General features: G+C 52.8%; 1 protein-coding gene across 1 annotated transcript in view; it reads right to left on the reverse strand.

Annotated features, from left to right (window-relative positions):
• DVL2 (dishevelled segment polarity protein 2) overlaps positions 1-22509 on the reverse strand; it is a 65844-nt gene that overhangs the window by 13508 nt on the left and 29827 nt on the right. The window contains exons 6-9 of the mRNA XM_075344166.1: positions 20789-20879; positions 20647-20716; positions 19379-19518; positions 18891-18967 (exon numbers count right to left, since the gene is read on the reverse strand). Of these exons, the coding sequence (XP_075200281.1) occupies positions 18891-18967; positions 19379-19518; positions 20647-20716; positions 20789-20879 (378 nt within the window). The remainder of the gene's footprint in view (positions 1-18890; positions 18968-19378; positions 19519-20646; positions 20717-20788; positions 20880-22509) is intronic.

Below are 22509 nucleotides of genomic sequence, written 5' to 3' on the forward strand. Positions count from 1 at the left end.
GTGTATAGATCTCCTGGATTCTTCTATTTCTTCATTAGCTCAGTCTTCCCTCACTATCCCTCTGTGTATAGATCTCCTGGATTCTTCTATTTCTTCATTAGCTCAGTCTTCCCTCACTATCTCTCTGTGTATAGATCTCATGGATTCTTCTATTCCTTCTGTGAGGTAAATCCGGAGATATGACGATAAATCATGATATTCAAGTATGTCAGGAAGCCCTCTCCTGGTGTCACCCCCCCCCTTTCCTTCACACAACTGGTTTAGCAACAAATCCCATGGCCATGTCCTGTGATATGGAAATTAGGTGGCTTGGGGACAATGGACACAGGATGACTCCCTGCCGTCACCCTGTAACAAGAGCTGTATCTCATTAGCAAGGCTATGGAAATAGCCAGACAGAACGACTCCAGTAAAAAATGGTTCATATCTCGCAAGCCATATTTCCGATAAATATGGCAACCATAAAAATGGTGTCTCCGCATGTGGACGATGCCGGCACCCCCTTTTTATGGGAGCAGGACATTGGGAAATGCCCCAGGCGTGATATCAGCCATATGGGAACTCGTAGACAGGTCATGAGTCCCCTCGTTCTGTAGCTAAATTCATAACTGTCACAATGAGAGCATTGGCGTCCGCCTACGACGCTCCCAGGCAAAGTTATGGCCCATATTCCATGTTGGGATATTGTCCATAACTCAAGCCAGGGGTGGAGCAGTGCTCCCTGTGAGGTCACGAAGGTAGGAGGGGACCTGGATCTGCCCAGGTTGATAACCCTACTTCGGCCATTTTCCAGTGTTCTTCTCGCTGGGGGCACGTGTAGGAAACATCTGTGGGAAGGATCCTAGAAACCTGGGTACAGCGCCCCCCTGTGGCCAGACGCAACAAGGTAACTGCTGGAACTGTGTATGCCTGTTTGTAACCCATGCTTTGATTGTAACTGTACTCTGACATATGTATATTCTGTAGATTCCCTATTGTATATATTGTAGTTTCTAGTGTGGCTTTAGGCTGATTAAATTATATAATTAATCTTGGGCTGTTCTGTTATCTCGATCTTGAATCCCACGTCTGTGTGTTCGGCTAATAGTTACCGTAAATCGGTTGGTGGCAGCGAATTGTGCCAAGGATTATTGTGGGGAGGCCAGTGAGATTCGGGAAGATATTATATATTCCGCCCGCGGAGGTCGGGGGAATATATACCCTACTCTCACCGGGGACCCTTCAATAATCGGCATAAGTAGTATAGCGGCCTCCTTGCTTATCGTCGGGCAATTCCATAATTGGCCTGACTATAAGAGGGGCGCTAGAGAGCGCATCACGTGCTCTGTCTGTCGGTCGGGAGGTATAAAGGAGGGGTGACCCCCACTTGTTACCCCCCGATTGTGACGTACTGGTAGCCAGCGCGGGGGATTTCTGAGTGACCCCCCGGTGGTTTGTGACATATTGGTGGCATAGCGGTGGGATCGAGATAATAGTGTGTGTGAGTGTGAGACCCATACTCCCAGACACTAAAGACTGCCTGCAGCAGCTGTGGCTGCTGGGGTCTTCAGACTAGCTCAACACTAGAGTGTCAGAGTGCAGATACTGTAAGGTGTGTGGAGGCATCAGGTGTCAGTTCTGTGTCAGTGACCAAAAGTCTGCAAGAATGGCTGATGGCACCAGGAGCAGAGCTATGCAACTGGCCAATGCTAAGGCAGGAGCCGAAGAGAGGGAGGACGGTGCTGTGGACAGCAATGAGGAGGTTGCCCACGAGTCCTCCAGGAGCTCGACGCCAGAAAACCGTTCTGCCGAGGACATTGCGCAACCTGGCACTGCTGGACAAGATGAGGAGGAGCTCACCCAAGGTTCCTCAACGAGCCAGATGCCAGCCCTCCGCTCTGAAAGGGACAGTGAATCGCCTAGCTCTGCAGCGTGCCGCAGATCACCACGTGCCATTCCACCGAGCCTGGGAGGCTCGGATAGCCTTCTTCAAATGGCTATGGCCCTTCTCCAGGCTGGAGACCAGAAGGGCTACAAGGAACTCCTGGCAGAGCGCAGGGCCGAGCGGCAGGCAGCGCGTGACGCTGAGGCTGCGGAGCGGCACGCAGAGCGTGAGGCTGCGGAGCGAGAGCGGCAGGCAGCGCGTGAAGAGCGAGAGCGAGAGCGACAGGCAGACCGTGACTACCAGCTGCAGCTAGCTCAGCTCCGGCCCTCATCAGCCACACGTGACCTTCGAGACACCAAACTTCCAAAGGTCCGTGTTGAGGACTTCCCAGTGCTGGAGAAGGATGGAGACTTGGACTCTTTCTTGACTGCTTTTGAATGGACTTGCTTGCAGCACCATCTGGACAAGGACCAGTGGGCCAAATACCTGACCCCCCGTTTAAGGGGTAAGGCCCTGGATATCCTTGGGGACTTGCCTGCTGAGGCAGATCAGGGCTACGACACCATCAAGCGGGCCCTGATCCAACAGTACAACCTCACTCCAGAGTCCTACCGCAAGAAGTTCCGGAGCCTACAGAAGGGACCAAAGGACTCCTGGGCTGACCACCGGCGGGCACTTGCCCAAGCTGCCGACCACTGGACCCAAGGCCTGCAGCTTTCCACCGGACCGGAGATCCTGGACTTGTTCATCACGGAGCAACTCTTGTGGAACTGCCCTGAGGATCTCCGCCAGTTCATCCGAGACCAGAAGCCAAAGGGGTCCACGGCTACAGCTGCCCTTGCCGATGACTACACCAACAACCGGGCCCCTGAGGCCAGGAGAGCGGCCACCAGCAGCACCTGGAGAGGGGGTAAGATGAATTCTGCGACTGCCCCACCTGCCCCTAGACTGCAGGGGGTGTCCCCCTCAACTCCCCTCTCCAGGCCCGTGGCAGAGCCAAGACGGTGCCACCAGTGCAACCTACCTGGACACTTCAAGGCCATGTGCCCTCAGCGTCCCAAGGCCCCGGCTCCGTCCCCGTCCCAAGGGCCGCCCAAGGTGTATTGTGTGGGTGGGGGTGGTGGTAGGTCCCTGGACAGCTTCCAACCTGTCACCGTCGGCCGGTCTGTGACCATAGGACTGCGAGACAGCGCCTCGGAGGTGACTCTGGTGCGGCCTGAGATGGTGTCCCCCCAAGACTTGATCCCTGGAAAAACCCTCGCTGTCTCCGGGATTGGAGGCACTGACCCGGCGCTGCCTGTTGCTGACATTTATGTGGACTGGGGCGCAGGGCGAGGGGTGAGGGAGGTGGGGGTAACTGATCGGATCCCTGCAAACGTGCTACTTGGGACAGATTTGGGGCAGATAACCTCCCAGTTTGGGCCCCAACCAAGGGCTGAACCTTCAGCCCGTACTGACATGCCTCCGGACAATGTTAATGTGTTATCTATGAATGATGTAAGGGAGGAGGGAGTGAACTCTGATATTTCTGCTTGCACAGACACCATAGACACACACGCAGCTGCAGCTGTGACAGGAGGGGAGGGGGTCAGAGAAAGGTGTGACAATGCCTCTACAAGTAACCAGCCTGTGAGCTGGGATCTGTTGCCCTCTGCAGGGATAAGCAGAGAGCAGGGTGCTGCAGGGGGAGGACCAGTGTGTGGGGTGGGGGCTACCACAGCAAATGTGGGGTCCCCAGAGATTTCACAGCGGGGTTCTGTTGCTGCAGGAGGGGAACAGGCAGGTGAGATTGGGGCCGGTCCAGGAGCGGAAGTGCTCCCAGGTAAGATCTCGGTGCATGGTTCCCCCACAACCGGGGTGTCAGGAAGCCAGGTAGGTCTGCCTGAACCGGCGACTTGGTCAGGAACGGAGGAGGAGCAGGCTCGACCCACGGTCGCAGCGGCTGTGGCCGCTGTCACCCGCAGTGGGAGTGCTGGAAGCCAAGGGGCCTCCCGGAGGTCCGATAGCTCTTCCCCTTCTGACCAAGTGGCAGCCGAGTCAGGTGGAGGCCAGGACACAGGTCCCGGGGTACTGACTGAAGATGTGACAGTCTCGTCGATTCTGGCCACATCTAGTCAGGGGTTTCAGGCAGCGTTAGAAGCTGACGACAGCCTGAAAGCTCTTAAGGAGCAGGCGGCACAGCCTCCCTCGGACTCGGACCCGGAGCGAGTGGTCTGGGACCAAGGACGGCTGTACCGGGCCACGGTCCAGCAGGGTTCACCGGAGGCGTGGCCCAGGGACCGACAGTTGGTGGTACCCTATCCGTTCCGGACGGAGTTGTTGCGGATCGCACATGAGATTCCGATGGCCGGACACCTAGGGATCGCTAAGACCAAGGCCAGGTTAAACCAGCATTTCTACTGGCCAAAAATGGGGGCTGATGTGGCTGCCTACTGCCGTTCGTGTGAAACCTGTCAGAGAGTGGGGAAGGCGGGGCCACGCCCCAAAGCCCCACTAGTATCTCTGCCAATCATCGATGAGCCTTTCAGGAGGGTGGCTGTGGATCTGGTCGGCCCGCTGGCCATCCCCAGCAGCTCCGGGAAACGCTTCATACTGACGGTAGTGGACTATGCCACCCGGTACCCAGAAGCAGTGGCCTTGTCGTCCATTCGGGCTGACAAGGTGGCCACCGCATTGCTGGAGATTTTCTCCCGAGTGGGTTTTCCCCAGGAAATGCTCACTGACCGGGGGACCCAATTCATGTCCCAGCTGATGGAGGCCCTCTGTAAGCAAGTCCAGGTGCGACATCTGGTGGCCAGCCCGTACCATCCACAGACTAATGGCCTGTGCGAGCGGTTTAATGGCACCTTAAAGCAGATGCTTAAGATGTTGGTCGACTCCCATGGGCGTGACTGGGAGCGGTATCTCCCACACCTGTTATTTGCTTACCGGGAGGTTCCACAGGCCTCAACAGGATTCTCACCGTTTGAGCTCCTGTACGGGCGACGTGTGCGGGGCCCCCTGGCTCTGGTGAAAGAGGCTTGGGAAGGGGATTTGGCCACCCCTGGAGTGTCGGTTATCGAGTATGTCATGCGCTTCCGGGACAAAATGCAGGCCTTGACGCAACTGGTACACGACAATATGGCTCAAGCCCAGGCCGATCAGAAGCGTTGGTACGACCAGAACGCTTGTGAGAGGACCTACCAAGTGGGTCAAAAGGTGTGGGTACTGGTCCCCGTACCACAGGACAAGCTTCAGGCAGCCTGGGAAGGCCCATACCTCGTGTACCAGCAGCTCAACCCTGTAACGTACCTGGTCACCCTGGACCCTGCCCGTGGAAGGCGGAAGCCCTTCCATGTGAACATGATGAAGGCACATCATGAGCGGGAGGCATGTGCGCTCCCCGTGTGCAACCTGCCCGAGGAGGGAGAAGCGGAGACCCTCTTGGATATGCTAGCCCAGGTTAGGGCAGGCGGATCCATTGAGGATGTGGAGGTTGGCCACCAGCTCTTGGAGGACCAACGGTCCCAGCTGTGGGCCACCCTACACCCCTTCCGGGGGTTGTTTACCAACCAGCCCGGAAGGACTGACTTGGCTGTCCATCACGTGGACACTGGGGATCATCCCCCGATCCGGCGTTCAGCATATCGGGTCTCCCTGGAGGTGCAGCAACACATGCGCCAGGAGATTGACGAGATGCTGAAGCTGGGGGTGATCCAGGCATCCAACAGCGCTTGGGCCTCGCCTGTAGTCCTCGTCCCTAAGAAGGACCGAACCACTCGGTTCTGCGTGGACTACAGGGGGCTCAATGCGGTCACGGTCGCCGATGCGTACCCAATGCCACGCATCGATGACCTGCTCGATCAGTTGGCCGGGGCTCAGTACCTGACCATCATGGATCTGAGCCGGGGATATTGGCAGATCCCCCTGACTCGCAAGGCCAGGGAACGCTCTGCCTTTATTACCCCATTTGGACTGTACGAGTCCACGGTGATGCCATTCGGGATGAGGAATGCCCCTGCCACTTTCCAGCGGATGGTCAACACCCTGCTCAAGGGACTTGAAGGGTACGCGGCCGCGTACCTAGATGACATTGCCGTCTTCAGTCCCACCTGGGAGGACCACCTAGAGCATCTAGCACAGGTGCTCAGGCGGATCCACCGGGCAGGTTTGACCATCAAGCCGGGAAAGTGTCAGCTGGCCATGAGCGAGGTCCAGTACCTCGGTCACCGGGTAGGTGGGAGAACACTGAAGCCCGAGCCTGAGAAAGTGGAAGCCATCGCATCCTGGCCCACCCCCAGGACCAAGAAGCAGGTGATGTCCTTCTTGGGGACCGCTGGGTACTATAGGAGGTTTGTTCCATGCTATAGTAGCCTGGCAAAGCCCTTGACGGACCTCACCAAGAAGAAGCTGCCCTCTGCAGTCGATTGGACAATGGACTGCGAGACAGCCTTCCGGGCCCTAAAGGACGCCCTGTCCAGCCCGCCCGTGCTACAGGCAGCCGACTTCACGCGGCCGTTTGTAGTACAGACCGACGCCAGTGACTTCGGCCTCGGTGCGGTGCTCAGCCAGGTGGACTCTGCGAACCAAGAGCACCCAGTCTTGTACCTGAGCAGGAAGCTGTTACCAAGGGAAGTTGCCTATTCCACGATGGAGAAGGAGTGCCTGGCCATAGTGTGGGCCCTGCAGCGTCTGCAACCCTATCTATACGGGCGCCACTTCATCGTGGAGACGGACCACAATCCCCTCAGCTGGTTGCACACCGTCTCTGGGACGAATGGGCGATTGTTGCGATGGAGCCTTGCGCTCCAGCAATACAACTTCACCATTCGCCACAAAAGGGGCCGTGACCACGGTAACGCAGACGGGCTGTCCCGACAAGGAGAGGTCGCGGACGGGCGCACGGGGGAACACCGGAGTGTGCTGCCCCCTAGCGCCCTCAAAAGGGGGGAGGTGTGAGGTAAATCCGGAGATATGACGATAAATCATGATATTCAAGTATGTCAGGAAGCCCTCTCCTGGTGTCACCCCCCCCCTTTCCTTCACACAACTGGTTTAGCAACAAATCCCATGGCCATGTCCTGTGATATGGAAATTAGGTGGCTTGGGGACAATGGACACAGGATGACTCCCTGCCGTCACCCTGTAACAAGAGCTGTATCTCATTAGCAAGGCTATGGAAATAGCCAGACAGAACGACTCCAGTAAAAAATGGTTCATATCTCGCAAGCCATATTTCCGATAAATATGGCAACCATAAAAATGGTGTCTCCGCATGTGGACGATGCCGGCACCCCCTTTTTATGGGAGCAGGACATTGGGAAATGCCCCAGGCGTGATATCAGCCATATGGGAACTCGTAGACAGGTCATGAGTCCCCTCGTTCTGTAGCTAAATTCATAACTGTCACAATGAGAGCATTGGCGTCCGCCTACGACGCTCCCAGGCAAAGTTATGGCCCATATTCCATGTTGGGATATTGTCCATAACTCAAGCCAGGGGTGGAGCAGTGCTCCCTGTGAGGTCACGAAGGTAGGAGGGGACCTGGATCTGCCCAGGTTGATAACCCTACTTCGGCCATTTTCCAGTGTTCTTCTCGCTGGGGGCACGTGTAGGAAACATCTGTGGGAAGGATCCTAGAAACCTGGGTACAGCGCCCCCCTGTGGCCAGACGCAACAAGGTAACTGCTGGAACTGTGTATGCCTGTTTGTAACCCATGCTTTGATTGTAACTGTACTCTGACATATGTATATTCTGTAGATTCCCTATTGTATATATTGTAGTTTCTAGTGTGGCTTTAGGCTGATTAAATTATATAATTAATCTTGGGCTGTTCTGTTATCTCGATCTTGAATCCCACGTCTGTGTGTTCGGCTAATAGTTACCGTAAATCGGTTGGTGGCAGCGAATTGTGCCAAGGATTATTGTGGGGAGGCCAGTGAGATTCGGGAAGATATTATATATTCCGCCCGCGGAGGTCGGGGGAATATATACCCTACTCTCACCGGGGACCCTTCAATAATCGGCATAAGTAGTATAGCGGCCTCCTTGCTTATCGTCGGGCAATTCCATAATTGGCCTGACTATAAGAGGGGCGCTAGAGAGCGCATCACGTGCTCTGTCTGTCGGTCGGGAGGTATAAAGGAGGGGTGACCCCCACTTGTTACCCCCCGATTGTGACGTACTGGTAGCCAGCGCGGGGGATTTCTGAGTGACCCCCCGGTGGTTTGTGACACCTTCATTAGCTCAGTCTTCCCTCACTATCTCTCTGTGTATAGATCTCCTGGATTCTTCTATTCCTTCATTAGCTCAGTCTTCCCTCACTATCTCTCTGTGTATAGATTTCCTGGATTCTTCTATTCCTTCATTAGCTCAGTCTTCCCTCACTATCTCTCTGTGTAAAGATCTTCTGGATTCTTCTATTCCTTCATTAGTTCAGTCTTCCCTCACTATCCCTCTGTGTATAGATCTCCTGGATTCTTCTATTTCTTCATTAGCTCAGTCTTCCCTCACTATCCCTCTGTGTATAGATCTCATGGATTCTTCTATTCCTTCATTAGCTCAGTCTTCCCTCACTATCTCTCTGTGTATAGATCTCCTGGATTCTTCTATTCCTTCATTAGCTCAGTCTTCCCTCACTATCTCTCTGTGTAAAGATCTTCTGGATTCTTCTATTCCTTCATTAGCTCAGTCTTCCCTCACTATCTCTCTGTGTATAGATTCCCTGGATTCTTCTATTCCTTCATTAGCTCAGTCTTCCCTCACTATCTTTCTGTATTTAGATTCCCTGGATTCTTCTATTCCTTCATTAGCTCAGTCTTCCCTCACTATCTCTCTGTGTATAGATCTCCTGGATTCTTCTAATCCTTCATTAGCTCAGTCTTCCCTCACTATCTCTCCGTGTATAGATCTCCTGGATTCTTCTATTCCTTCATTAGCTCAGTCTTCCCTCACTATCTCTCTGTGTATGGATCTCCTGGATTCTTCTATTCCTTCATTAGCTCAGTCTTCCCTCACTATCTCTCTGTGTATAGATCTTCTGGATTCTTCTATTCCTTCATTAGCTCAGTCTTCCCTCACTATCTCTGTGTATAGATCTCCTGGATTCCTCTATTCCTTCATTAGCTCAGTCTTCCCTCACTATCTCTCTGTGTATAGATTTCTTGGATTCTTCTATTCCTTCATTAGCTCAGTCTTCCCTCACTATCCCTCTGTGTATAGATCTCCTGGATTCTTCTATTCCTTCATTAGCTCAGTCTTCCCTCACTATCTCTCTGTGTATGGATCTCCTGGATTCTCCTGTTCCTTCATTAGCTTAGTCTTCCCTCACTATCTCTCTGTGTATAGATCTCCTGGATTCTTCTATTCCTTCATTAGCTCAGTCTTCCCTCACTATCTCTCTGTGTATAGATCTCCTGGATTCTTCTGATCCTTCATTAGATCAGTCTTCCCTCACTATCTCTCTCTGTATGGATCTCCTGGATTCTCCTGTTCCTCATTAGATCAGTCTTCCCTCACTATCTCTCTGTATAGATCCCCTGGATTCTTCTATACCTTCATTAGCTCAGTCTTCCCTCACTATCTCTCTGTGTATAGATCTCCTGGATTCTTCTATTCCTTCATTAGATCAGTCTTCCCTCACTATCTCTCTGTGTATAGATCTCCTGGATTCTTCTATTCCTTCATTAGATCAGTCTTCCCTCACTATCTCTCTGTGTATAGATCTCCTGTATTCTTCTATTCCTTCATTAGATCAGTCTTCCCTCACTATCTCTCTGTGTATAGATCTCCTGGATTCTTCTATTCCTTCATTAGCTCAGTCTTCCCTCACCATCTGTGTATAGATCCCCTGGATTCTTCTATTCCTCATAAGCTCAGTCTTCCCTCACTATCTCTCTGTATATAGATCTCCTGGATTCTTCTATTCCTTCATTAGCTCTGTCTTCCCTCACCATCTGTGTATAGATCCCCTGGATTCTTCTATTCCTTCATTAGCTCTGTCTTCCCTCACCATCTGTGTATAGATCTCCTGGATTCTTCTATTCTTCATTAGCTCAGTCTTCCCTCACTATCTCTCTGTGTATAGATCTCCTGGATTCTTCTATTCCTTTTTTAGCTCAGTCTTCCCTCACTATCTCTCTGTGTATAGATCTCCTGGATTCTTCTATTCCCTCATTAGCTCAGTCTTCCCTCACTATCTCTCTGTGTATAGATCTCCTGGATTCTTCTAATCCTTCATTAGCTCAGTCTTCCCTCACTATCTCTCTGTGTATGGATCTCCTGGATTCTCCTGTTCCTTCGTTAGCTCAGCTTTATCTATTCTGAGGCCCTCAGGTCCTGCAGACGCTTTATAATCCTCTTTAGATATGAATCGCTACTTACATTTGATAAACCCCTGCTAAAAAGGAAGGTGGTAAAGTTTTGTGTCCATCCGTCCCGGTCTCCTTAAATGCGTCTCTCTTTTAGGGATCGGTAATGATTGTGCGCTCACGTTTCAGAGTCTCCCATCCTTCCTGGACATTTCTGTCCTTAAGAAAATCCGGCCATTGGAACCTTCCACTCCTTTTTGAGTCTCTTAAAAGCTACCTTTCTGAAGTCCAGCCTTGAAGTGTGAGTCTTCACAGGTCTTCCTCTTCTAGCTCTCCAGAATGGGATGATCGCTGCCTCCTCGGGTTCCAGCCATCTTTACCACATCAACCATTTCGCCCTGTTTACAAGGATTAGATCAGAGGTCGCACAACCCTTTATTTTCTCCTCTACATCTTGGAAGATAAAGTTGTCAGCAAGAGAGGATGAGAATTTGCTAGACCTGTTATTTAAGAATCTCTCTCAGGCAAAAGTATCTAGACAGGTGACATCTCCACTATGTTGTGTATTTTTGAGAAGTTGGCCATCTGAAGAGGTCATCCATATCTTCAGCTTGCCCAGGCGGCCTGTATCTGATCTATAAAGAGGTCATGCATATCTTCAGCTTGCCCAGGTCGTCTGTATCTGAGGCATAAAGAGGTCATCCATATCTTCAGCTTGCCTAGGCAGCCTGTATCTGATTTGTATTCATCCATATCTTCAGTTTGCCCCGGCGGCCTGTATCTGATGTAAAAAGAGGTCATCCAAATCTTCAGCTTGCCCAGGCGGCCTGTATCTGATGTATACAGAGTTCATCCATATCTTCAGCTTGCCCAGGCGGCCTGTATCTGATGTATACAGAGTTCATCCATATCTTCAGCTTGCCCAGGCGGCCTGTATCTGATGTAAAAAGAGGTCATCCAAATCTTCAGCTTGCCCAGGCGGCCTGTATCTGATGTATACAGAGTTCATCCATATCTTCAGCTTGCCCAGGCGGCCTGTATCTGATGTATACAGAGTTCATCCATATCTTCAGCTTGCCCAGGCGGCCTGTATCTGATGTAAAAAGAGGTCATCCAAATCTTCAGCTTGCCCAGGCAGCCTGTATCTGATGTATACAGAGTTCATCCATATCTTCAGCTTGCCCAGGCGGCCTGTATCTGATGTATACAGAGGTCATCCATATCCCATATCTCTGCTCCTGTGCATCATCCCCGTAGTCTCAGTGCTGCCTATGACACCATATCTCTGCTCCTGTGCATCGTCCCCGCTGTCTCAGTGCTGTGTATGACACCATATCTCTGTTCCTGTGCATCATCCCCGTAGTCTCAGTGCTGCCTATGACACCATATCTCTGTTCCTGTGCATCGTCCCCGCAGTCTCAGTGCTGTGTAGGACACCATATCTCTGTTCCTGTGCATCGTCCCCGTAGTCTCATTGCGGTGTATGACACCATATCTCTGCTCCTGTGCATCATCCCCGTAGTCTCAGTGCTGCCTATGACACCATATCTGTGCTCCTGTGCATCATCCCCGTAGTCTCAGTGCTGCCTATGACACCATATCTCTGCTCCTGTGCATCGTCCCCGCAGTCTCAGTGCTGCCTATGACACCATATCTCTGTTCCTGTGCATCGTCCCCGTAGTCTCATTGCGGTGTATGACACCATATCTCTGCTCCTGTGCATCGTCCCCATAGTCTCAGTGCTGCCTATGACACCATATCTCTGCTCCTGTGCATCATCCCCGTAGTCTCAGTGCTGCCTATGACACCATATCTCTGCTCCTGTGCATCGTCCCCGCAGTCTCAGTACTGCCCATGACACCATATCTCTGCTCCTGTGCAGCATCCCCGTAGTCTCAGTGCTGTCCATGACACCATATCTCTGTTCCTGTGCATCGTCCCCATAGTCTCAGCACTATGACACCATATCCCTATTCCTGTGTATCGTCCCCGTAGTCTCCGCGCTGTGTATGACATATCTCTGCTCCTGTGCATCGTTTCCGTAGTCTCAGCACTGTATGACACCATATCTCTGTTCCTGTGCATCGTCCCCGTAGTCTCCGCGCTATGATACCATGTCTCTGTTCCTTTGCATCGTCTCCGTAGTCTCAGTGCTGTCTATGACATCATATCTCTGCTCCTGTGCATCATCCCCGTAGTCTCCGTGCTGTCTATGACATCATATCTCTGTTCCTGTGCATCGTCCCCGTAGTCTCCGTGCTGTCTATGACACCATATCTCTGTTCCTGTGCATCGTCCCCGTAGTCTGTGCTGTGTATGACACCATATCCCTGTTCCTGTGTATCGTCCCCGTAGTCAGTGCTGTCCATGACACCATATCTCTGTTCCTGTGCATCGTCCCCGTAGTCTCAGCACTATGACACCATATCCCTATTCCTGTGTATCGTCCCCGTAGTCTCCGCGCTGTGTATGACATCATATCTCTGCTCCTGTGCATCGTTTCCATAGTCTCAGCACTGTATGACACCATATCTCTCTTCCTGTGCATCGTCCCCGTAGTCTCCGCGCTGTCCATGACACCATATCTCTGTTCCTGTGCATCATCCCCGTAGTCTCAGTGCTGTGTATGACACCATATCTCTGTTCCTGTGCATCGTCCCCGTAGTCTCAGTGCTGTCCATGACACCATATCTCTGTTCCTGTGCATCGTCCCCGTAGTCTCAGTGCTGTCCATGACACCATATCTCTGTTCCTGTGCATCGTCCCTAGTCTCAGTGCTGTCCATGACACCATATCTCTGTTCCTGTGCATCGTCCCCGTAGTCTCAGTGCTGTGTATAACACCATATCTCTGCTCCTGTGCATCGTTTCCATAGTCTCAGCACTGTATGACACCATATCTCTCTTCCTGTGCATCGTCCCCGTAGTCTCCGCGCTGTCCATGACACCATATCTCTGTTCCTGTGCATCATCCCCGTAGTCTCAGTGCTGTGTATGACACCATATCTCTGTTCCTGTGCATCGTCCCCGTAGTCTCAGTGCTGTCCATGACACCATATCTCTCTTCCTGTGCATCGTCCCCGTAGTCTCCGCGCTGTCTGACACCATATCTCTGTTCCTGTGCATCGTCCCCGTAGTCTCAGCACTATGAAACCATATCCCTATTCCTGTGTATTGTCCCCGTAGTCTCCGCGCTGTGTATGACATCATATCTCTGTTCCTGTGCATCGTCCCCGTAGTCTGTGCTGTGTATGACACCATATCCCTGTTCCTGTGTATCGTCCCCGTAGTCTCAGCACTATGACACCATATCCCTATTCCTGTGTATCGTACCCGTAGTCTCCGCGCTGTGTATGACATCATATCTCTGCTCCTGTGCATCGTCCCCGTAGTCTGTGCTGTGTATGACACCATATCCCTGTTCCTGTGTATCGTCCCCGTAGTCTCAGCACTATGACACCATATCCCTATTCCTGTGTATCGTACCCGTAGTCTCCGCGCTGTGTATGACATCATATCTCTGCTCCTGTGCATCGTCCCCGTAGTCTCAGTGCTGTCCATGACACCATATCTCTGTTCCTGTGCATCGTCCCTGTAGTCTCAGCACTGTATGACACCATATCTGTGTTCCTGTGCATCGTCCCCGTAGTCTCAGCACTGTATGACACCATATCTCTGTTCCTGTGCATCGTCCCCGTAGTCTCAGCACTGTATGACACCATATCTCTGTTCCTGTGCATCGTCCTCGTAGTCTCCGCGCACTCCATCACACCATGTTCCTGTGTTAGCGGCTCCAGTCCTCCTTTGCCGCGCTCTGTGCATTTGTATACACGCGTTCTAGTTTGGGATCGGTTTTCTCTGTAATACTTTTGTTGCTCTGATTTTTGGTCTTTGTTCTTCGTTTCCACTTCCAATAGTCACATTCTCCGTAGCATTGTCCTGATGAGTGCAGGGCGGCGACGTCCAGACGTGTTTTCTAGTCTCTGTCAGGTGTGGCCCATCTCTAGCGAGGAGTCCATCATATAGGTAATTTACTGTGTGATCCAGATTTCATAATCCTCGCTGATTGCCCCAGGGCCGCGGCCAGGTGTTCTCCTGTAGAGTCTTGTTCCACCTCCTTGTCCCATGGCCGTAGCTGGGTATTCTCCTGTAGAGTCTTGTTCCACCTCCTTGTCCCATGGCCGAAGCCAGGTGTTCTCCTGTAGAGTCTTGTTCCACCTCCTTGTCCCATGGCTGTAGCCAGGTGTTCTCCTGTAGAGTCTTGTTCCACCTCCTTGTCCCATGGCCGCAGCCAGGTGTTCTCCTGTAGAGTCTTGTTCCACCTCCTTGTCCCATGGCCGTAGCTGGGTATTCTCCTGTAGAGTCTTGTTCCACCTCCTTGTCCCATGACCGAAGCCAGGTGTTCTCCTGTAGAGTCTTGTTCCACCTCCTTGTCTCATGGCAGCAGCCAGGTGTTCTCCTGTAGTCTTGCTCCACCTCCTTGTCCCATGGCGGCAGCCAGGTGTTCTCCTGTAGAGTCTTGTTCCACCTCCTTGTCCCATGGCTGTAGCCAGGTGTTCTCCTGTAGAGTCTTGTTCCACCTCCTTGTCCCATGGCCGTCCACTGGGAGGACGGATGAGAAGACGCCTGCGCTCCCAGTTTTCACTTTCTTACCTAAGTCTTCGCCATTTCAGATGGCTTTATTGCGGTGGCATTTGTCCTCACCGTATTAGCAGGAATGGGTAGATCTGAAGAGTCCCGATATCCCGTCAGACACATCATTCATTTTTGCACCTGGATGATGGCACATCTCTCGAGGTTATTTCCAGTCTGCAGATGGGGACGCCCCCATGACCACCACTCTGTTTCTTCTTCACGTTTTTTTTTCTCTCTCCATCCCTGAAGACTGACCGCTCACGAGGTTATTTGTGGGCAGGGTCTTCTCTTGATGTCCCTGATCATGGTTGTCCTGCGTGAGAGCCTGGTACTGGCTCCTGAGCAGTGCGGATCCCCCGGCTTCTCGGGGGTCACACGCTTTCATTCCACGGTCTTCAGGAGCAATACAAATGTCTTCTCTGTGTGTATGGTGACTAGACACGTCTGCTGTAGGATCTGCTCACCTTCCTTCATCATCCTCAATGAGATGTCTGCTGTAGTATCTGCTCACCTTCCTTCATCATCATCCTCAATGAGACATCTGCTGTAAGATCTGCTCACCTTCCTTCATCATCCTCAATGAGACGTCTGCTGTAGGATCTCTCCTCACCTTCCTTAGTCATCCTCAATGAGACGTCTGCTGTAGGATCTGCTCACCTTCCCTCATTGTCCTCAATGAGACGTCTGCTGTAGGATCTCTCCTCACCTTCCTTAGTCATCTTCAATGAGACGTCTGCTGTAAGATCTGCTCATCTTCCTTCATCATCCTCAATGAGACGTCTGCTGTAGGATCTGCTCACCTTCCTTCATCATCCTCAATGAGACGTCTGCTGTAGGATCTGCTCACCTTCCTTCGTCATCCTCAATGAGACGTCTGCTGTAGGATCTGCTCACCTTCCCTCATTGTCTTCAATGAGACGTCTTCCTGTAGGATCTGCTCACCTTCCTTCATCATCCTCAATGAGACGTCTGCTGTAGGATCTGCTCACCTTCCTTCATCATCCTCAATGAGACGTCTGCTGTAGGATCTGCTCACCTTCCTTCGTCATCCTCAATGAGACATCTGCTGTAGGATCTGCTCACCTTCCTTCGTCATCCTCAATGAGACGTCTGCTGTAGGATCTGCTCACCTTCCCTCATTGTCTTCAATGAGACGTCTTCCTGTAGGATCTGCTCACCTTCCTTCATCATCCTCAATGAGACGTCTGCTGTAGGATCTGCTCACCTTCCTTCGTCATTCTCAATGAGACATCTGCTGTAGGATCTGCTCACCTTCCTTCGTCATCCTCAATGAGACGTCTGCTGTAGGATCTGCTCTCCTTCCCTCATTGTCTTCAATGAGACTGCTGCTGTAGGATCTGCTCACCTTCCTTCTTCGTCTTCAATGAGACGTCTGCTGTAGGATCTGCTCACCTTCCTTCTTCGTCCTCAATGAGACGTCTGCTGTAGGATCTGCTCACCTTCCTTCTTCATCTTCAATGAGACGTCTGCTGTAGGATCTGCTCACCTTCCTTCATCATCCTCAATGAGACGTCTGCTGTAGGATCTGCTCACCTTCCTTCTTCGTCTTCAATGAGACTTCTGCTGTAGGATCTGCTCACCTTCCTTCTTCGTCTTCAATGAGACGTCTGCTGAAGGATCTGCTCACCTTCCTTCTTCATCTTCAATGAGACATCTGCTGAAGGATCTGCTCACCTTCCTTCTTCGTCTTCAATGAGACGTCTGCTGTAGGATCTGCTCATCTTCCTTCTTCGTCTTCAATGAGACGTCTGCTGTAGGATCTGCTCACCTTCCTTCTTCGTCTTGAATGAGACGTCTCCTGTAGGATCTGCTCACCTTCCTTCTTCGTCCACAATGAGACTGCTGCTGTAGGATCTGCTCACCTTCCTTCATCATCCTCAATGAGACGTCTGCTGTAGGATCTGCTCACCTTCCTTCTTCATCCTCAATGAGACTTCTGCTGTAGGATTTGCTCACCTTCCTTCTTCGTCTTCAATGAGACGTCTCCTGTAGGATCTGCTCACCTTCCTTCCTACAGCAGACGTCTCATTGAGGATGATGAAGGAAGGTGAGCAGATCCTACAGCAGACGTCTCATTGAAGATGATGAAGGAAGGTGAGCAGATCCTACAGCAGACGTCTCATTGAGGATGATGAAGGAAGGTGAGCAGATCTTACAGCAGACGTCTCATTGAGGATGATGATCTGCTCACCTTCCTTCATCATCCTCAATGAGACGTCTGCTGTAGGATCTGCTCACCTTCCTTCATCATCCTCAATGAGACGTCTGCTGTAGGATCTGCTCACCTTCCTTCATCATCCTCAATGAGACGTCTGCTGTAGGATCTGCTCACCTTCCTTCATCATCCTCAATGAGACGTCTGCTGTAGGATCTGCTCACCTTCCTTCTTCGTCCTCAATGAGACTTCTGCTGTAGGATCTGCTCACCTTCCTTCTTCGTCCTCAATGAGACTTCTGCTGTAGGATTTGCTCACCTTCCTTCTTCGTCTTCAATGAGACGTCTGCTGTAGGATCTGCTCACCTTCCTTCTTCGTCCTCAATGAGACGTCCTGCTGTAGGATCTGCTCACCTTCCTTCATCGTCCTCAATGAGACTTCTGCTGTAGGATTTGCTCACCTTCCTTCTTCGTCTTCAATGAGACGTCTGCTGTAGGATCTGCTCACCTTCCTTCATCGTCCTCAATGAGACTTCTGCTGTAGGATTTGCTCACCTTCCTTCTTCGTCCTCAATGAGACGTCTGCTGTAGGATCTGCTCTCCTTCCTTCTTCGTCTTCAATGAGACGTCTGCTGTAGGATCTGCTCACCTTCCTTCGTCTTCAATGAGACTTCTGCTGTAGGATCTGCTCACCTTCCTTCATCGTCCTCAATGAGACTTCTGCTGTAGGATCTGCTCACCTTCCTTCATCGTCCTCAATGAGACTTCTGCTGTAGGATCTGCTCACCTTCCTTCATCGTCCTCAATGAGACGTCTGCTGTAGGATCTGCTCACCTTCCTTCATCGTCCTCAATGAGACTTCTGCTGTAGGATCTGCTCACCTTCCTTCATCGTCCTCAATGAGACTTCTGCTGTAGGATCTGCTCACCTTCCTTCATCGTCCTCAATGAGACGTCTGCTGTAGGATCTGCTCACCTTCCTTCATCGTCCTCAATGAGACTTCTGCTGTAGGATCTGCTCATCTTCCTTCTTCGTCCTCAATGAGACGTCTGCTGTAGGATCTGCTCACCTTCCTTCTTCGTCCTCAATGAGACGTCTGCTGTAGGATCTGCTCATCTTCCTTCTTCGTCCTCAATGAGACTTCTGCTGTAGGATCTGCTCACCTTCCTTCATCGTCCTCAATGCAGTAATCATCTCTCCTAAACCTTACGTTTCCTCCAACAAGGACGGCAGCCGGCATTTGTGGTCGGTGAACACGAAGGATGAAAAGCAGCCGCCAAATGGCTCCTGGCCTTTCCCATGTTCTTAAAAGTGGTGAAGACTGTGGCAAAATTCAACGGCCAAAATCCGGCGCTCCTCGAGTTTGTGGAGACTCGTCACTTATCGCAGAATGCACAAAGAACATGCAAATGATCTGCGCAGGATTGCACGCACAAACCACATACAGGTCACACAGGTAACACAGGCCCCCCACCCCCCTTACACAGACCTCCCCCACCCCCTTACAGAACCCCCCTTACAGCCCCCCCTTTTACACAGACCTCCCCCACCCTCACAGCCCCCCCCTTACAGACCTCCCCCACCCTCACAGCCCCCCCCCCTTACACAGACCTTCCCCACCCTCACAGCCTCCCCCCACCCCCTTACAGCCCCCCCCCCCTTTACACAGACCTCCCTCACAGGTACCACAGCCCCTTACACAGCCCTCCCCCACCCCCTTACACAGCGCACGCACACACACACACACGTACCACAGGCCCCCACCCCCTTACACAGACCTCCCCCACCCACACAGGTACCACAGATCCCCACCCCCTTACACATACACACCCGCTCCTCCACTCATGCTGACTACTTCAATAAATAACACCCCTCCCCTGTTACACATCCCGTCCCCCAAACACACACACACACTGGCTCTCAGTTACCCGGGCTTATGGACGATGTCTCTCAGGACCCGCACTGCGTCATCATTGCTCATGTTCTCAAAGTTGATGTCATTCACCTGCAAAAAAACCCAGAACTCAGCACAAAAGGCAGTCGGGGGGGGGGGGGGGGGGGGTGGTGGAAGACGACGAGGAGGGGGGGGGGGGGAGGTGAAGGACGAGGGTGGGGGGGAGGTGAAGGATGAGGAGGGGGGGTGAAGGACGAGAAGGGGGGGAGGTGAAGGACGAGGAGGGGGGGGGGGAGATGGAGAACGAGGAGGGGGGGGGTGGAGAACGAGGAGGGGGGAGGGAGGTGGAGAACGAGGAGGGGGGGAGTAGGCGGACGAGGAGGGGGGAGTCGGAGGGAGTAGTAGGACGAGGGGGGGGGGGAGGTGGGACTAACGAGGCCGAGGAGGGGGAGGGGGAGGGGCACGAGTCGGCAGGTGAAGAAGAGAAAACAATGCTGTGCGGGGGTAGTTTTAGATGCTTACCTGCAGCAGCATATCCCCCGGCTCGATCCTCCCATCAGCTGCCACAGCTCCACCCTTCATAATGGATCCAATGTAGATGCCTCCGTCCCCGCGCTCGTTACTCTGCCCCACAATGGAGATGCCCAGGAAGTTGTACTTCTCTGAGAACACAATGTACAGTTCAGCAAGAAGCACCGAATACCTGTACGCCCACCCACCAGACCCCGCACTCCACACACCCTGTCCTCCCACCCACCAGACCCCGCCCTGCACACCACATATCCTGTCCTCCCACCCACCAGACCCCGCCCTGTGCACCACATACCCTGTCCACCCACCCACCAGACCCCGCGCACCACACACCCTGTCCTCCCACCCACCAGACCCCGCGCACCACAACCCTGTCCTCCCACCCACCAGACCCCGCGCACCACACACCCTGTCCTCCCACCCACCAGACCCCGCGCACCACACACCCTGTCCTCCCACCCACCAGACCCCGCGCACCACACACCCTGTCCTCCCACCCACCAGACCCCGCGCACCACACACCCTGTCCTCCCACCCACCAGACCCCGCGCACCACACACCCTGTCCTCCCACCCACCAGACCCCGCGCACCACACACCCTGTCCTCCCACCCACCAGACCCCGCGCACCACACACCCTGTCCTCCCACCCACCAGACCCCGCCCTGCACACCACATATCCCGTCCTCCCACCCACCAGACCCCGCCCTGTGCACCACACACCCTGTCCTCCCACCCACCAGACCCCGCGCACCACACACCCTGTCCTCCCACCCACCAGACCCCGCGCACCACACACCCTGTCCTCCCACCCACCAGACCCCGCGCACCACACACCCTGTCCTCCCACCCACCAGACCCCGCGCACCACACACCCTGTCCTCCCACCCACCAGACCCCGCCCCTGCACACCACATATCCTGTCCTCCCACCCACCAGACCCCACCCTGCACACCACATATCCTGTCCTCCCACCCACCAGACCCCACCCTGCACACCACATATCCTGTCCTCCCACCCACCAGACCCCACCCTGCACACCACATATCCTGTCCTCCCACCCACCAGACCCCGCCCTGCACACCACATATCCTGTCCTCCCACCCACCAGACCCCGCCCTGCACACCACATATCCTGTCCTCCCACCCACCAGACCCCACCCTGCACACCACATATCCTGTCCTCCCACCCACCAGACCCCACCCTGCGCACCACATATCCTGTCCTCCCACCCACCAGGCCCCCCTGCTTCCTCTCACCCATGTTCAGTGTCACAGTGATGATGTTTAGGGACATGGTTGAGTCGGTCACACTGCTGAGCGAGGACGCCTAAAAAAAGACAGGACAGCGGCTATAGAGGGGTGAGCGGGGGACACAGCGGCCTCGCCACTTGCTACTCACCCTCTCCAGCCGTGGGGGACGCTGCTTACGCCTCCGGCGGTGACGTTTCAGCAGACGAGAAGCGCTGCTCTGCTCGGTGGAGCTGCTAAACCTAAACATCAGGGAAAAGAGGAGACCCCATTGGGAAGAAAAAAAAAAAGCACAACACCCCCTCCCACAGCACGCGCCACACACACAGCACAACACCCCCTCCTACAGCAAGAAACACACACACACACACACACACACCCAGCACACCACCTCCCACAGCACGCGCCACACACCCAGCACAAAACCACCTCCCACAGCATGCGCCGCACACCCAGCACACCACCTCCCACACACCCAGCACAACACCACCTCCCACAGCACGCGCCGCACACACAGCACACCACCTCCCACACACCCAGCACACCACCTCCCACAGCTCGCGCCGCACACCCAGAACACCACCTCCCACAGCATGCGCCGCACACCCAGCACAACACCACCAGCACGCGCCGCACACCCAGCACAACACCACCTCCCACACACCCAGCACACCACCACCTCCCACAGCACGCGCCGCACACCACCACCTCCCACACACCCAGCACAACACCACCTCCCACAGCACGCGCCGCACACCCAGCACACCACCACCCCCTCCCACACAGGGCTGTGGAGTCGGTAAGCCAAACCTGCAACTCAGACTCCTCAATTTCCTTTGCATCGACTCAGATTCCCACATATATTGCTTATATTTACGTGAAAAATTTCTTGTAGTACAATGTGATCATCAGACATTTCATCATTTTTATGATACAATAATCAAAGATATTTAGATAGAACATAAAATATATTTATTGGATACAACTTTAGAACACAAAAAACTGTATTAAATTATAAATATGTAATACACTATGTGTTGTGAATATTGTCTGGTGGAGCTCCGCTCTTGGACTCCCTCCTGTGGTCCTTGATGTTAGTGGGTTGGATTCTGTTCCTCTGTTCTACTCACCTGGTTGGCAGCTCAAACCTTGATTTTGGATATAGGAATGTGCTCGCTGTTTGTCTTTGCCAGTTGTCTGAAATTCCTGAGACTATAGGAATCTGTCTCTTGTCCTCCTGGCTTCCCCGCTATAAGGCTATGTGCGCACGTTGCGTACTAGCCCTGCAGAAATTTCTGCAGCGCTCTGAAGAGCACACGTGCGCTTCAAATAGCTGCCGAAAATGTCCGTAGAGAAAAAAAAAAAAAAGAAGGGAATTTTGTTACTTACCGTAAATTCTTTTTCTTCTAGCTCCTATTGGGAGACCCAGACGATTGGGTGTATAGCACTGCCTCCGGAGGCCACACAAAGCAATTACACTAAAAAGTGTAAGGCCCCTCCCCTTCTGGCTATACACCCCCAGTGGGATCACTGGCTCACCAGTTTTAGTGCAAAAGCAAGAAGGAGGAAAGCCAATAACTGGTTTAAACAAATTCACTCCGAAGTAACGTCGGAGAACTGAAAACCGTTCAACATGAACAACATGTGTACCCGCAAACAAACCAAAAATCCCGAAGGACAACAGGGCGGGTGCTGGGTCTCCCAATAGGAGCTAGAAGAAGAAGGGAATTTTGTACTTACCGTAAATTCCTTTTCTTCTAGCTCTTATTGGGAGACCCAGACAATTGGGTGTATAGCTACTGCCTCCGGAGGTCACACAAAGTATTACACTAAAAAGTGTAAGGCCCCTCCCCTTCTGGCTATACACCCCCC

This window comes from Anomaloglossus baeobatrachus, chromosome 4 (genome assembly GCF_048569485.1).
Source record: "Anomaloglossus baeobatrachus isolate aAnoBae1 chromosome 4, aAnoBae1.hap1, whole genome shotgun sequence".
NCBI classification, from domain to species: Eukaryota; Metazoa; Chordata; class Amphibia; order Anura; family Aromobatidae; genus Anomaloglossus; species Anomaloglossus baeobatrachus.